At 37.1% G+C, this 14,059-nt stretch overlaps 1 protein-coding gene across 3 annotated transcripts; it reads right to left on the bottom strand.

Annotated features, from left to right (window-relative positions):
* Positions 1-643: 643 nt before the first annotated feature.
* LOC115227334 (polyunsaturated fatty acid 5-lipoxygenase) lies at positions 644-13,923 on the bottom strand. 3 transcript variants are annotated; one of them, XM_036498597.1, is made up of 5 exons: positions 13,834-13,923; positions 8,729-9,216; positions 6,287-6,331; positions 3,030-3,158; positions 644-1,020 (listed from the first exon to the last, which is right to left on the bottom strand). In XM_036498597.1, exons 2-5 carry the CDS (start codon positions 9,212-9,214, stop codon positions 919-921), a joined length of 762 nt encoding a protein of 253 aa, XP_036354490.1. In that variant the 5' UTR covers positions 9,215-9,216; positions 13,834-13,923; the 3' UTR covers positions 644-918. The 3 variants fall into 3 exon arrangements, with proteins under 3 accessions (XP_036354490.1, XP_029654064.2, XP_036354489.1); XM_029798204.2 differs by lacking the exon at positions 13,834-13,923 and adding an exon at positions 13,688-13,778; XM_036498596.1 differs by lacking the exon at positions 13,834-13,923 and adding an exon at positions 13,016-13,232 and having other exon boundaries at positions 645-1,020.
* Between the last annotated feature and the right edge of the window lie 136 nt (positions 13,924-14,059).

Raw genomic sequence — 14,059 nt, 5'->3', positions numbered from 1 at the left:
AGTAAACACATAAATGTGAAACAAGGTGGAAAAAGAGTACTCAAATACCAGTGGTAGAGTAATATGCTTTATTTAAAGCAGCAGCAAATTCAACAAAACCTGTTACTCTGGGAACATGAAACTCAGAGTAACAGGTTTTGTTGAATTTTCTGCTGCTTTTAAATAAAGCATATACCCACCCCTGGTATTTGAGTACTCTTTTTCCACCTTGTTTCACATTTATGTGTTTACTCCGGTATATATATATATATGTATATAACAAAAAATGAAACAAGAACGTAACAGGCGACAACGAAACATCCGGACAGTTAGATGATAGAAAAAAGGAAAGGAAAAAACAAGGACGGGTCATTCGGAGCTTCCTATCTTCAGTCTAGTACCAGATCATCGTTGCAGTTTCGGCCGGCGACACCCGAGACTGCTCCAATATATGTTTATATCTCTATACATAAAGAGTAGCACAAAAGTAGGTTTATAGTTATCAACGTAGGCACTTTATATTTCTTTTAAAAACATTTTATTACATTTAAATTTCTATCCGTTTGTCTGTCCTTGTTTATCCCCTCTGTGTTTATCCCCTTGTAGTAAATAAATAAGAATCGTTAGTACGTCGGAAAAAAATTGCTCAGTAGCCTTTCATCTTTCTTAGCATTCTGAGTTCAAATTCCACCGGTGTTGCCTTTGTCTTTCCTCCTTTCAGGATGGATAAAAGAAGCACTGCTCTCGATGGAATCGACTCGTCCTTTACCTCAAAATGTCAAATTTTGTATTTGTATTAGGATTAGTTGTCTCTTTCCCTGAATAAAGACTATCGAAAATTATCGTCTCCACGTGGCATACGAACTTAACCGAATTTTCCATCTTCCCTAAATCATAATTCACTAACAGATCACCATTAGTTCTGAAAAGAATCTCGACTTACTTGGATGGTATTTCTTCACAGAGGGTAATTACTGTGGGATTGCAACCATTTAGACGTTGATATCCAAACCATGTATCTTCCCGCCAGAATTTAACAGACTATGGAATACACAAAACAAGACCAGAACTGCTTCAAATATAGAAATAAAAATGAAAAGTAGAAAATGACTAAATTCACAGGTACCCACGAGCCATAAGACTGAATTTACACACACGCACACACACATAGATTATTTGGAGATACTTGGCATGTTATATAAATCTGTCAAATTATTGTATCTCTTCAACCTGAAACTATTGGTAGCTCTTTTTTAAAATTGTGTATATTAAGCTACACCCCCACGAAAACACATAACAGCAACAGCTCTCGCCGAATCGTACTCATTTTAGAGAATAATTTTGTGTAATGATACATGCCTGTAGATTCAGCAACTTAAAGCGGGTCTTTGGTGCAAAAACATATGTAATTTGCAATCAAAGCCTGTCATTTCCATCATCGTGTTATTATGTGTGTGTGTGTGTGTGTGTGTATTGTATGCGAATAGGTACAGGCGTAGCTGCGTGGTAAGATGTTTGCTTCCCAACCACATAACCTCGAGTTCAGTCTAATGGCGTGGCACCTTGGGCAAGTGTCTTCTACTATAGCCTCGGGCCGAACAAGGCCTTGTGAGTAAGGATTTAGTAAACGGAAACCGAAAGAAGCCTGTCGTTTATATATATATATATAATATATATATATATATATATATATATATTATATATATTTGTACAGGGATTAATAAATCCAGGCAGATATCCAGTATATCAATATAGGGTTATTACAAGGAATTGTACATATTATTACATAGGTTCTTCTATTACAATTAAAAAATTTAGATTACATAACCATTTTTCATCACTTAAATTTAGGTGGAAGTGTAATTCTATGAATCGTAGTAAATGCATTCGGGAAAGACAACATATGAAAGACAACATTTGACAAAATGCATTTGAAAGACAACATTAACTACGATTTGAGGTTGTCCATTGAAAATTACGCTCCACCGCACAATACTGATAATTTTAAATTCAAAATTTAAATTTAAATTCTAGACCCAATCTTACGCTGAAATGTTTCCATAAGTATAGAAAAACATTTAAATATTTACAATAGTAAACAGTACCTATATTATAACTGTTTTTCTGTAATTTGATAGGCGTAATATTTCTAATATTTTATTTTTAGTATTCCTAAGTATCCAGACACAAAATGTACTGAGGCAGTCTTTCTGTTTGCATTTTTTGCATTCTTTCATCGACCATTGGCATCACCGTCAGTTTAAATACTAAACTGGCTTAGTTTCCTCCTAACGCTCCTTTTGTCTGCGTTACTTATTTCCATGTAGTACAGTCATTCTGTCAGTTCATTTTGGATTCAAGCTGTTATAGGTTGCCTTGATAACATTGTGTTCTCAAAAATTTTGGATATATTGATTTTTACAATCGATCCAATATCGATTGATTTGCAAAGGAACTACTGATCACTTAAATAAGATCTCTCTATATATAAACGGCAGTTTGTCTGTCTGTGTGTCTGTGTGTCTGTAGGGTGTACCCCTCACCCTGACCACAGCTTTCAACGAGTCTGATGAAACTTGATACACACATAGCCCAATGTCATAATTCAAAACTAACGCAGCGAAAATTTTGAAAAGTTCCCCCAGTTCTGAAAAAATCGATAAATTCGACATGGGTCGAGAATCTAAGCTTTTTATATGCAACACATTTTCTTGTTGTAGTTTTCGCAACTTGCAATCGATTTTCACCAAATCATGGTGAAGCTTAATGTTACCCCAAGAAACTTAATTCTAACGTTAGTTTTCCCATGCAATACCTTACCATCAGAAAAATCGATAAAATCATGCCAATTTAGGAAATCACGTTCAAATTCAAGATGACATATTTTCGACAATATCTTTAACAAATTGGCAGGAAATTAGAGGGAAAGGACAAGATTGGGATTAGTCGTTGCCTACTAGGGGCTCTTACATACCCGGGCAACGCCGGGCTATGCTGCTAGTCACATGATAAAAATAGCGCAAAAAAGAAAATACTACTAATGTACTCACCTTGGGCATCGGAAGTTTTCTTCTGCGATAAATATTGGTTACATCATTGAGTGTATTCCAATCCCCTGTTACGATTTTGGTCCACATAGCTGACAAAATTATGTCCAACTTTTTTGTTAAAATGCCTCTCTGAAATTTATTCATAATTTAAATTTTAAACATATTTTAATGATTGCAAGTATTCGATTTATAATGAAAACTTTACTGTTTATAAATAAAAGATATCTGCATATATTTATTCAAGCAAGAAATCAAAAAATGAAGGCTATGTTTATCGTAACTACGTTTAATATAATAATAATGAAATTATTGTATACAGTGCTCAGGTGCACAACAACTTGTCAAAAAGTGCGTATAAAGTATCTGCAGTAATGTACAAATGTCTGGAAAGCGAACAGTGTATAAGTCAGATACATGCTTGCGTATGTATGGAGGGGAGAAAATCAGGTGTAGTGTTGGCGAATCTCAGGAAGCATGGAAGTTTTGAAGGATGCAGTGCTCCGACAACTTACAACTGATGCCGGCAGTTTGTTCCATGCTTCAGCAACTCTTAGCGTGAGAAATGTTTCTGAAAGTCATGGGAGCTGTGCTGTTTTCTGACTTTGTAAACATGTCCACGGGTGTCAGACAGGTGGAGTTTGAAAAGGTGCTCATAGTTATTGTTTGTAAGATGGTTAATAATTTTATGGGTGTCTGCCAAGTCAGCTGCCAAGTCGCTGAACGGCTTCCAGGCGATTAATATCCTGGGAAAGATAGGGGTTCCAGACCGTTGATGCAAATTCCAGGTGAGGTCACACTATATAAATTGGTTAGGCTGAATATATAAACTTTGGAGGAGGCGTACAATCAACTATATCACACTCTGTACTTGACTGGTGTGTTTGAAGAAATATTAGGCTGCTGTCACGCGCAAAGTACATTTTGACTGCGCTAAATTCTAAAACTGTTTCAATTTTGCTCATATCACGCATCTCTTTCTCTTTGAAGATGAGTTTTAACACGAAATATTAACTGCAAGACAACTAAGCGTTCTGCATTATTAAAAAAATACACATTGTAACGTCTGTTCCAAATTCACAGATGGTCGTACTTCGCTCAAATTCTCTCGAAATAAATTTGTTTTTAAATAAATGGATCTGGAAGAAATGAAAGTCTAAAAGGAGGCTCTTAGTGAGATTTTTGTTTGGGACAAAAGAGAGTGGACAAATGCATTTGCGTCGCGACTCCCGCGAAAATTTTCCTGCGAAGTGTGTTAACCCTATTTTTCGTTTTAGAATTATATCTGTTGTCACTGATATTAATCTCAAGTTCTGAAACGTTTTGCTTGGATCAAAGAAGAAGTTTAATAGTTTTCAAATCACACCACTTGCTGGTTTTCAAATCGTACATTTGTTTTTATGAACGATGAATGTCATTAATTTAAAAGTTTAGCCCAGGGCCAGCAAATACAGGAGAAAGGATAAGTTTACCTCATCGACCCCGATGCTCCACTGCTACTTATTTTATCGACATTGAGAGGATGAATGACAAAATCGACCTGGGCGGAATTGGAACTGAAAACATAAAGACGGACGAAATACGCAAACATCTTTCCCGGTGTGCTTAAGAGTCTGCTCGTTCGCCGCCTTAATTAAAGTCATTAATAATGACAACGTCAGATCATGTTATAATTACTATAAAGTTGAGTGCATTGAAATCTCCATAATTAACGGAAACATCTCCTGGGTTTCAGATAATACAGATAATACATGCGGTAACAAGAAGATAATTTATCCAATATGTCATTATGTTAAGCCGGCGAGCTGGCAGAAACGTTGGCACGCCGGGCGAAATGCTTAGCCGTATTTCGTCTGTCTTTACGTTCTGAGTTCAAATTCCGCCGAGGTCGACTTTGCCTTTTATTCTTTCGGGGTCGATTAAATAAGTACCAGTTACGAACTGGGGCCGATATAATCGACTTAATCCGTTTGTGTCTGTCCTTGTTTGTCCTCTCTGTGTTTAGCCCTTGTGGTAGTAAAGAAATAGGTATTTCGTCTGTCTTTACGTTCTGAGTTCAAATTCCGCCGAGGTCGACTTTGCTTTTCATCCTTTAGGGGTCGACCAATTATGTACTAGGGTCAATCTAATCGACTGGCCCCCTTCCCGAAAATTTCGGGCCTTGTGCCTAAAGTAGAAAAGAATATATCATTCCGGTTCGTGACAATAAAATGGTATTTATGGAATATCGGATTGTTATCGCAGGTCGTCTTACACAAAATTCCTTTCGACTTAGTTGGACTCTAAACTAAGTTTTTTTGTCTAATCGTCCATCTCTCTCTTTTTGAAAATGCTAGTTTCAGCAGATCAAGCAACCGCGTAGGAGTTTCCACATTGATTGGAATAAAAAAGTATTTATAATATACGAAAGAACAATAGAAACTATAAAGACAAGAATTACAGTTAAAATCTCTCGTGTCAACATCACGCGTTTGCACAGAATACAGAAAAAAAACAACAAAAGCAGAACAAAGACATTTCAGACAAATAAATTGTAAACCTGACTCGATTAATTAACAATATCATAAAAGTACATTTAAGATCTAGCAGTACCATCGCTCCAATTAATGACCTATTTGTGCATTTCTATTCACCTCTCACCAAATAATCAGGTGATTAAGACTTACTGGGTTTCGTAGTCGTAGGTCTAAATGCAGACACTGGAGTCGATCATATATACGTTGTCGGTATCCCCTAAGATGAAAACCGTTTTCGTCTACGTGGTTGCTCAGGTAGTAACACTCCATGACCACAGCATTGACTTGTTTGTTCCATCTACGACGTGTGTGCTGGTCCCTTATCGATAACGACAGGCTGGAGTCGGACCAGTATCTCTGAGCCTGCCGGGTGTAACACTGTCACCATCAAGGGCTTCAGTTTCATTACCACCATTATTCACAATATTTTGTTTTTTCATTGACACTCATATAAGGTAGCGATTATCAGGTTGCGCAATTACCAGTGTTTTTATTGTGACACTATCGCTGGATATATAATCAATCAGAGCATAGGGGAATTTCAACCGCTTCCTTACATTATTATTCTTATCATCACTGATATTATTATTTGCATTTTATTTACTATTTGTCATTGTTAATATTTCCTCTGATCCGACATGAGTTTTGACTAGATTATTATCATCATCATATTATTATTATTATTATTATTATTATTATATTATTATTATTATTATATTATTATTATTATTATTTAATACTTACCTTATATTTTAATGGGAATTCTTCGTCGCGTGGCAGTTCTTCACACTACACAGAAATATAAAAGCCACAAAAGTTTCATTAAGTCATGTCGAGGTTAATGACCAAAACGAAGCAACACATTATTATTCGAACAGATTCTCAATTTAATCGGCCCCAGAATATGTCTGGTATTTTTGTATTATTGTAGTTATTTTACAACAGGTGAGCTATGAAAGGCGCCCGAGATATGACCAGCTCATCTCATACAACACTGGGTGAACTTTCTTTGCGTGATTTGATCCCAGCTGAACAGGATATGCATAATTCACGGAAAACCAGACCCTTCTTAATCGATTGATCTTAATGTGCTTAAGATGGTTGCCTATCTACATTTGATAGTCGATATATAGGTATATAAGGATAAGACCGTTATGTGTATAACGATCAAATATATATATATATATATATATATATATATATATATTGAGACCCCTTCGGTCATGACTAACCGTGGGATTGCACCTAGAAAGTTACCCTCCCAGACACAAGTCCGGGCAAGGTTGTTTATGGAAGACCAGCAGTCGCCCCTGCAAACCGGCCTCCCCTCTCCACGCCACCAGTGTTATCCAAAGGAAAGGCAAAGGGGCCGATACAGCTTGGCACCCGTGACGCCACAACTCATTACTACAGCTGAGTGAACTGAAGCAACGTGAAATAAAGTGTCTTGCTCAAGAACACAACACGCAGCCCGGTCCGGGATTCGAACTCACAACCTCACGATGGTAAGCTCGTAAACAGAAAAGGGTTTAGGTCACCGATGATCTAATCGGTAGGTACGCTGCATAGTACTGTAATTGATGGTCCGTTAGGCTCCAAGTTCACAACAGAGGCTGGAGGTAGAGATCCGTAGGAGACATCCGAGTCAGCGGGTATAAATTAAAGGAAGAGGCAAATACAACCAAGGTAGGAGGAACTTATCATATCATTTAAATTATTTTAATTAATGCAATTAATGTAAAGCTGAATCGAAGTAAGGAAAAGTAAAAGTAAATAATGTCTTACAGCTGTTTCCGTGGTTTTAAATCGGTAATGGATCAATGGATCCGTTTATATTGCAGATATTGCACAGACAACACACGTGAAAAGTTTCAAGTTGCAAAACGTTGTTTTAGTTTTCAACCTGACCCCGTGTTCATCCCACAAACGATGGGAAAGTTTTCCAAAAAAAAACAAAACAAACATGTGTAACCACAGATATTCTAACATTGATTTCCACATCAAGCGTACTCTTAAAGTTTAATCTTCTTCCAAAATATTTTAATGACCTGATCCATTTGAGTGTCGTATTGTCAATCATTCCATTTGTGTCTTGAGTATATATTCTGGCTTTTGTTGGAATAAAACCTCAGTTTTCTTGATGCTGATAGCCAGCCCGAACGCATAACCTGCCGCGCAAACCTGTCAGCTATTTTGCTTTTCTACTCTAGGAACAAAGCCTGAAAATTTTGGGGAGGGGGCCAGTCGATTAGATCGACCCCAGTGCGCAACTGGTACCTAATTTATCGACCCCGAAAGGATGAAAGACAAAATCGGCCTCGGCGGAATTTGAACTCAGAACGTAACGGCAGACGTAATGTCGTTCAGCATTTCGCCCGGTGTGTTAACGAGTCTGCCAGCTTACCTGTAGCAATCCAATTATTCTTTTCTACTCTAGACACAAGGTTCGAAAGGGGGATGCACATTGTAGGGCCAGGAGAAGGGGGCCGCATTGAAGGGGTTGGGAAGGGGAGGCTTTGTAGAGCAAGGAGAAGTGGGTGCAGATTGTAGCGTGGGGAGAGTAGGGAGAGTGGGACACTGAGAGAAGGGATTGCACATTGTAGGGCTGGAAGGAAGGTTAACACTGCAGGCCTGACTTTTGGCGCTGAGCGGTCTGGAACCAGCTCTGACAATAATAACCATAACAACAGCAACAATACTATAGTCTGCCTTCTGACATATTCCATCATTTTTAACAAATCATTATGTTTATAAACATCACTGATTAGAAGTAAATTTTTGGTAAGGTAAGTAGCTTGTTTACCAACCACATGGTCCCGGGTTCAGTCCCACTGCGTAGCATCTTGGGCAAGTGTCTTCTACTATAGCCTCGGGCCGACCAAAGTCTTGTGAATGGATTTGGTAGACGGAAACTGAAAGAAGCCCGTCGTATATATGTATATATATGTGTGCGTGTGTGTGTTTGTGTGTCTGTGTTTGTCCCCCTAGCATTGCTTGACAACCGATGCTGATGTGTTTATGTCTCCGTTACTTAGCGTTTCGGCAAAGAGACCGATAGAATAAGTACTGGGCTTACAAAAGAATAAGTCCCGGGGTCGAGTTGCTCGATTAAAGGCGGTGCTCCAGCATGGCCGCATTCAGATGACTGAAACAATTAAAAGAGTAAAGAGGAAAGAGTTTACTCACCGTAACAGGAAAATTTTCTTGATAGTTTAACTTATAGATCGTACATTTGTATTCGATTTCGGCCGCACGTTGAGATTTATCCGGATCATGGTGAGGTAAGAAAGCATCCCACGGATACAAATAATAATGGACTTCTGGTTTAATCCAACGGAAAACAGGAAAAGTGATGGTATTTCCTCCAAAATGGCGCCTAAATTCAATTACATCAATAAACCAATTCGAAGACGTTAACTCGATATGACACTGTTTAGTCCAAAGTTCAATTTTCGCCACTTCTCTAAATGAAACTGGCAGATTAATAAAAAACGTGTCATGGGCGCCTGTTTTAAAATCATCTTTACAGATGTTGTCTAGAAGCATCTTCTCGGTGGCGTTTCCCGAAGTATCGTATAATATAACGAAAACATCGGAATCAGTAGACGAACCTCTCTGATTACCAGTTTGTACTACGAGTACGTTGTTGAATCTCGATTGTTTCACGCCCATCTCTGCAAAGAGAGAAAGAGTAACGAAAATGAAGAACAGCGAACTACATTTAAATGTCAAAACAGTAGATTGTAAGTTCGTATTTAGATGCAAGTATGGCTTTGTGCTTAAGAAGTAAGCTTTGCACCCTTGTGGCTTCAGGTTCAACCCTGGTGCACGGAATCTTAAGCAAGTGACTTCTCTTATTTCCTTAGGGCGACCAAAGATTTGTGAGGAGATTGAATCGGTTAAAGGAAATTGTGGGTAAACTTGCCGTATATATATATATTATATATATATATATATATATATACAAATTGAGATAGGGGTTGTAAATGCAACCCTCTATGGGATAACGTATATCCAATATACTGCTACTGAAGTACCCAACAAAGTTAATACATAAATGTTAATGATTGCGATGCAATCAATTCATTTACTGTATTATATGGACAAAGGTAAAATGATTTACCACAAATTACTAATACAAGATAAGAAAATGGAGAAATACAGCTAAATCAAATATCAATTACCAGATAATACTCAATCACATACTTTATTAAACCACCACATAAGAGACTGTAGGGTTAAATATAAAAAAGCAGAACAAAACAGTGTACATAAAGGAATGATTTCGATTCGCAGACCGGATAGCGTTGTATTCTTGAGCAAAACACTTCATTACACCTTGCTCTGCGATCATTTCGTCGTCTGACATGTAGCGCATGGTGCACCTCTACAAGTAATATCGAAAATGTGTCAAAGCCATCAGGAAGCGTCGATGCTTCCTAGGGATAAACAACGGTGGTGTAACCCCCTACTGTCATGTTCAGATTAAAATATTGTGTTTAGCAAAACCGAAAATAGAAATTGTAAAAAAAAAAAATCAAAAAAAAAATCGTATTTCTTTGTGGTGATCTCACTGTCTAACAGAAAGATAAGAGTTTCTTCCCTTGAAGGATGAAGAATATTTTCGTTTTGAGTATTTATATCTCTAATAGCTTGAAAATTCCTTTAGCGATTTACGCGAAACTTGCTTCATTCGATTCGTTTAACAATCACGGTTATTTTATTTTATTATATGCCATTATACGAATATACTATGATACTGATTATTTGTTATTATATTGATATATATATATATATATATATATATATATATATATATATATTATATGACCTCGTGTTACCGTTGGCGATTTTTTTCCTCTTGTCTTCCCTTCCCTGGATCTTTCCTTCTCCTATGTTTCCGACGATGAGCTTCGCTCGAAACGTTAAACCCTCCTTCTTTCCTGAGCGTCCAATAATACTATATTTGTTCCACGTCCTCGCGTTGTTGTGTTTTTTTTGTGTACTTTCTTTGTTTGGATAACTTTATTATATATATATATATATATATATATATATATATATATATATACATGCACACACACATATATACATACATACATATATACATACATATATACATACATATTATACATATATTATATATATAATATATATATATATATATATATATATATATATATATATATATGTTATATATGTTTGCGTTTGTGTGTTGTGGGTGGTGTGTGTGTGTGTGTATGGCAGGTTGACAACTGTTAAGATTTATCTCGATATAAAAGCAATGATAGCCTTGTTATCTCACAAATGAAGGTATATATATATATATTATATATATATATATATATATACTATATATATATATATATATATTATATACATATATATATATATATATATAAAAGGAATTTTGTAGAATCTTCGTCGGCTCCATTTCTTCCCTTCACTATATATTTATATATATATATATACACACACACACATACATGCAAAGTATAGGCTTTTAGTTCACAGGTGATTTAAACAATTAGGTACGCCAGGTATTTATGCAACAATTGCAGACTTCCGGTGCAGCTGATATTTAATTGCTAAAGAGGACGACAATCGTTAAGACACGGCAAACATCTCAAGTCGTGTACAATATTATTATTGGAAAAAAATCCCTTATGGCTTAGCGGTTAGGGTGTTACACTGACGATTGCAAGGTCGTGATTTCGATTTGCAGACCGGATAGCGTTGTGTTCTTGAGCAAAACACTTCATTACACCTTGCTCTGCGATCATTTCATCTGACATGTTGCGGGTGCACCTCTACAGGTAATATCGATTTGATGCGGGGAGTGGGCTTATGTTTACACAAACATTTGATCACTATAAACAAATCACGTGTGGCTTTTTGGCAAGAGATTGCCGAATCCTCATACGACAGGAGACTCTATCATCATCATCATATATATATATACATTTACATGCATGCATACATACATACATACATACATACATACATACATACATACATACATGCATACATACGTACGTACGCACGTACGTACCTATAGCTAATTTGAAGACTACAGATCCAATCCATCACTGGAACTGTAAAAATCTGTAAAACTTTCCAGAAGTTTATCATTTAAATATATATGAGCATGTCTAGATATACAACTGTATCATGACAATACATTCTTAAAACATACAAATCTGCACTTAGATACAAACAAACAAAAATGCCCTGTTGTTGATTTTTATTTTTTAAATTTTTATCTAGTTTCAGCTCACAAGCTGTGGCCATGCTGGGGCACCGCCATGATGTTTAAATTCCAATGAAAGAACCTTAGATCTAGGTTAGAAACCGGTTCTTTCTCTATTGGAAAGAAATCTTGGAATAAACTGAATAATGACATACATGCATACGTACGATCATCATCGTGGCACTCCGTCGGTTACGATGACGAGGGTTCCAGTTGATCCGATCAACGGAACAGCCTGCAGGTGAAATTAACGTGTAAGTGGCTGAGCACTCCACAGAGTGTACCCTTAATGTAGTTCTCGGGGAGATTCAGCGTGACACCGAGTGTGACAAGGCTGGCTCTCGGAAATACAGGTACAATAGAAAAAGGAAGAAAGAGAGAATGTTGTGGCGAAAGAGCACAGCAAGGTCCGCCACCACCCACTACCGGAGCCTCATGGAACTTTTGGTGTTTTCGCTCAATAAACACTCACAACGCCCCGCCCGGTTTGGGAATCGAAACCGCGATCCTACTACCGCGAATCCGCTGCCCTAATCACTGGGCCATTGCGCCTCCATACTGTAATAATTCGTGAAAGATTTAAAATGAAAAATAAAAAAATAAATGTATAAATAAATATATAACCAACAGCCCTTTTTATATCTGCCTAGACACCATATTAGTATAATATATCGTATTTATTTAATTATTTACTGAATTTACTCTTTTGTATTTAATGTACGACTTTCACATTTCATTTGTCAAGAAAATTGTATAGAAAATGCTGTTTTGCTCGTAACAATATACGTTTGTTAAGATCAAGAAAAAGATTTCAGACGGGAAGGCGTAAACTTGTACAACTTTATACATAAACAAAGACTAACGCCGTCCTTTAGCGAAACGAATTGAATATATATACAGAAAAAATGCCAGCAATGTGTCTGTCGAATGATAAAAGCACACACGCATTTAGTGAAGTAGGTTCTGAGAGAAAAAAAAAGAAGAAAAGAAAAGAAAAAGCAACATGTTTTCCATGGGGAGTCAATGAGCAAAGTACATCTCTGTTTAATGAATTAGGGCTTTGTGAGAAGTACCCTTTCGTTGTATGGACCGGGCGATGACAAAAGCAACCCCTCGTAGTATGGATCGGACGCTGAGCAAAGTACCGCCTCGTTTCATGGACAGGACGCGATCGCTGTGCAAGGGATAAATACGGACATAACAGGAATAAAACCTCTACTTACCACACAGTTGCAATTCTAACGAAGCCCTTAACACGGATTATATTTCCAACGGTTGTTTTGTGATAGAATAAGAATTCAATAAAAGAAACTCGTAATTAACTAATGAATATCAGTTTATCACAGCATTTTAATTGTATTAATTTAACACGTTGTCAGCTTTATATTGTGCCGGCATGAGCTCAATGGAAGGGAACCAGTCACGAGTGGGTAATTTGTGTGAATACTCTTTTACTCTTTTACTTGTTTCAGTCATTTGACTGCGGCCATGCTGGAGCACCGCCTTTAGTCGAGAAAATCGACCCCGGGACTTATTCTTTTGTAAGCCCAGTACTTATTCTATCAGTCCCTTTTGCCGAACCGCTAAGTGACGGAGACGTAAACACACCAGCATCGGTTGTCAAGCGATGCTAGGGGGACAAACACAACAGACACACAAACACATACATACAACACACATACATATATAATATATATATATACATATATACGACAGGCTCTATCAGTTTCCGTCTACCAAATCCACTCACAAGCATTGGTCGGCCCCGGGGCTATAGCAGAAGACACTTGCCCAAGATGCCACGCAGTGGGACTGAACCGGACCACATGTGGTTGGTTAGCAAGCTACTTACCACACAGTCACTCAACATAAAAGAGATAAACCAAACTACTTACCACACAGCCACTCCTGCGTGAAGTCATATATATGGAAACAGTGGTTTGGGGTAATATTTTTTTCCTCTTTCAATTGTCACGTGACAGTCTCAGAAAAAGCATTAAAAACAAAACAAAACAGCACAAAAAATAAAAAAAAAACCTACTTCACTGCTTTCTTTCTTTTCCTCAACACTACAAATCTCAAAGCACCGTCACCATACTTCTGTCTCCCTGACTGTCTAACCGTCTTTTAGTATGTGCTACCGCACACACATACGCATATATATATAGATATATCTATCTGTCTATCGCCTTCTCTCCCTTTGTCTATTATTGTGCTATTTAGATATTTACTTTACATATATTTATTTCAATATTTTCTCTCTGATT

This window comes from Octopus sinensis, unplaced genomic scaffold, assembly GCF_006345805.1.
Source record: "Octopus sinensis unplaced genomic scaffold, ASM634580v1 Contig02741, whole genome shotgun sequence".
In the NCBI taxonomy this organism is placed as follows: domain Eukaryota; kingdom Metazoa; phylum Mollusca; class Cephalopoda; order Octopoda; family Octopodidae; genus Octopus; species Octopus sinensis.
The sequence above is the reverse complement of the archived record's forward strand: the minus strand, read 5'-3'. Positions and strand labels throughout refer to the sequence as shown.

What these genes read in the sequence shown, in the direction of transcription:
- LOC115227334 (XM_036498597.1), bottom strand. Translation starts at nt 9,214, where the DNA reads ATGGGCGTGAAACAATCGAGATTCAACAACGTACTCGTAGTACAAACT. An exon ending in AATTCCCATTAAAATATAAG is followed by an intron (nt 3,159 to 6,286) that starts GTAAGTATTAAA and finishes AATAAATTTCAG; the next exon opens with AGAGGCATTTTAACAAAAAA. An exon ending in GAAAACTTCCGATGCCCAAG is followed by an intron (nt 1,021 to 3,029) that starts GTGAGTACATTA and finishes TGTATTCCATAG; the next exon opens with TCTGTTAAATTCTGGCGGGA.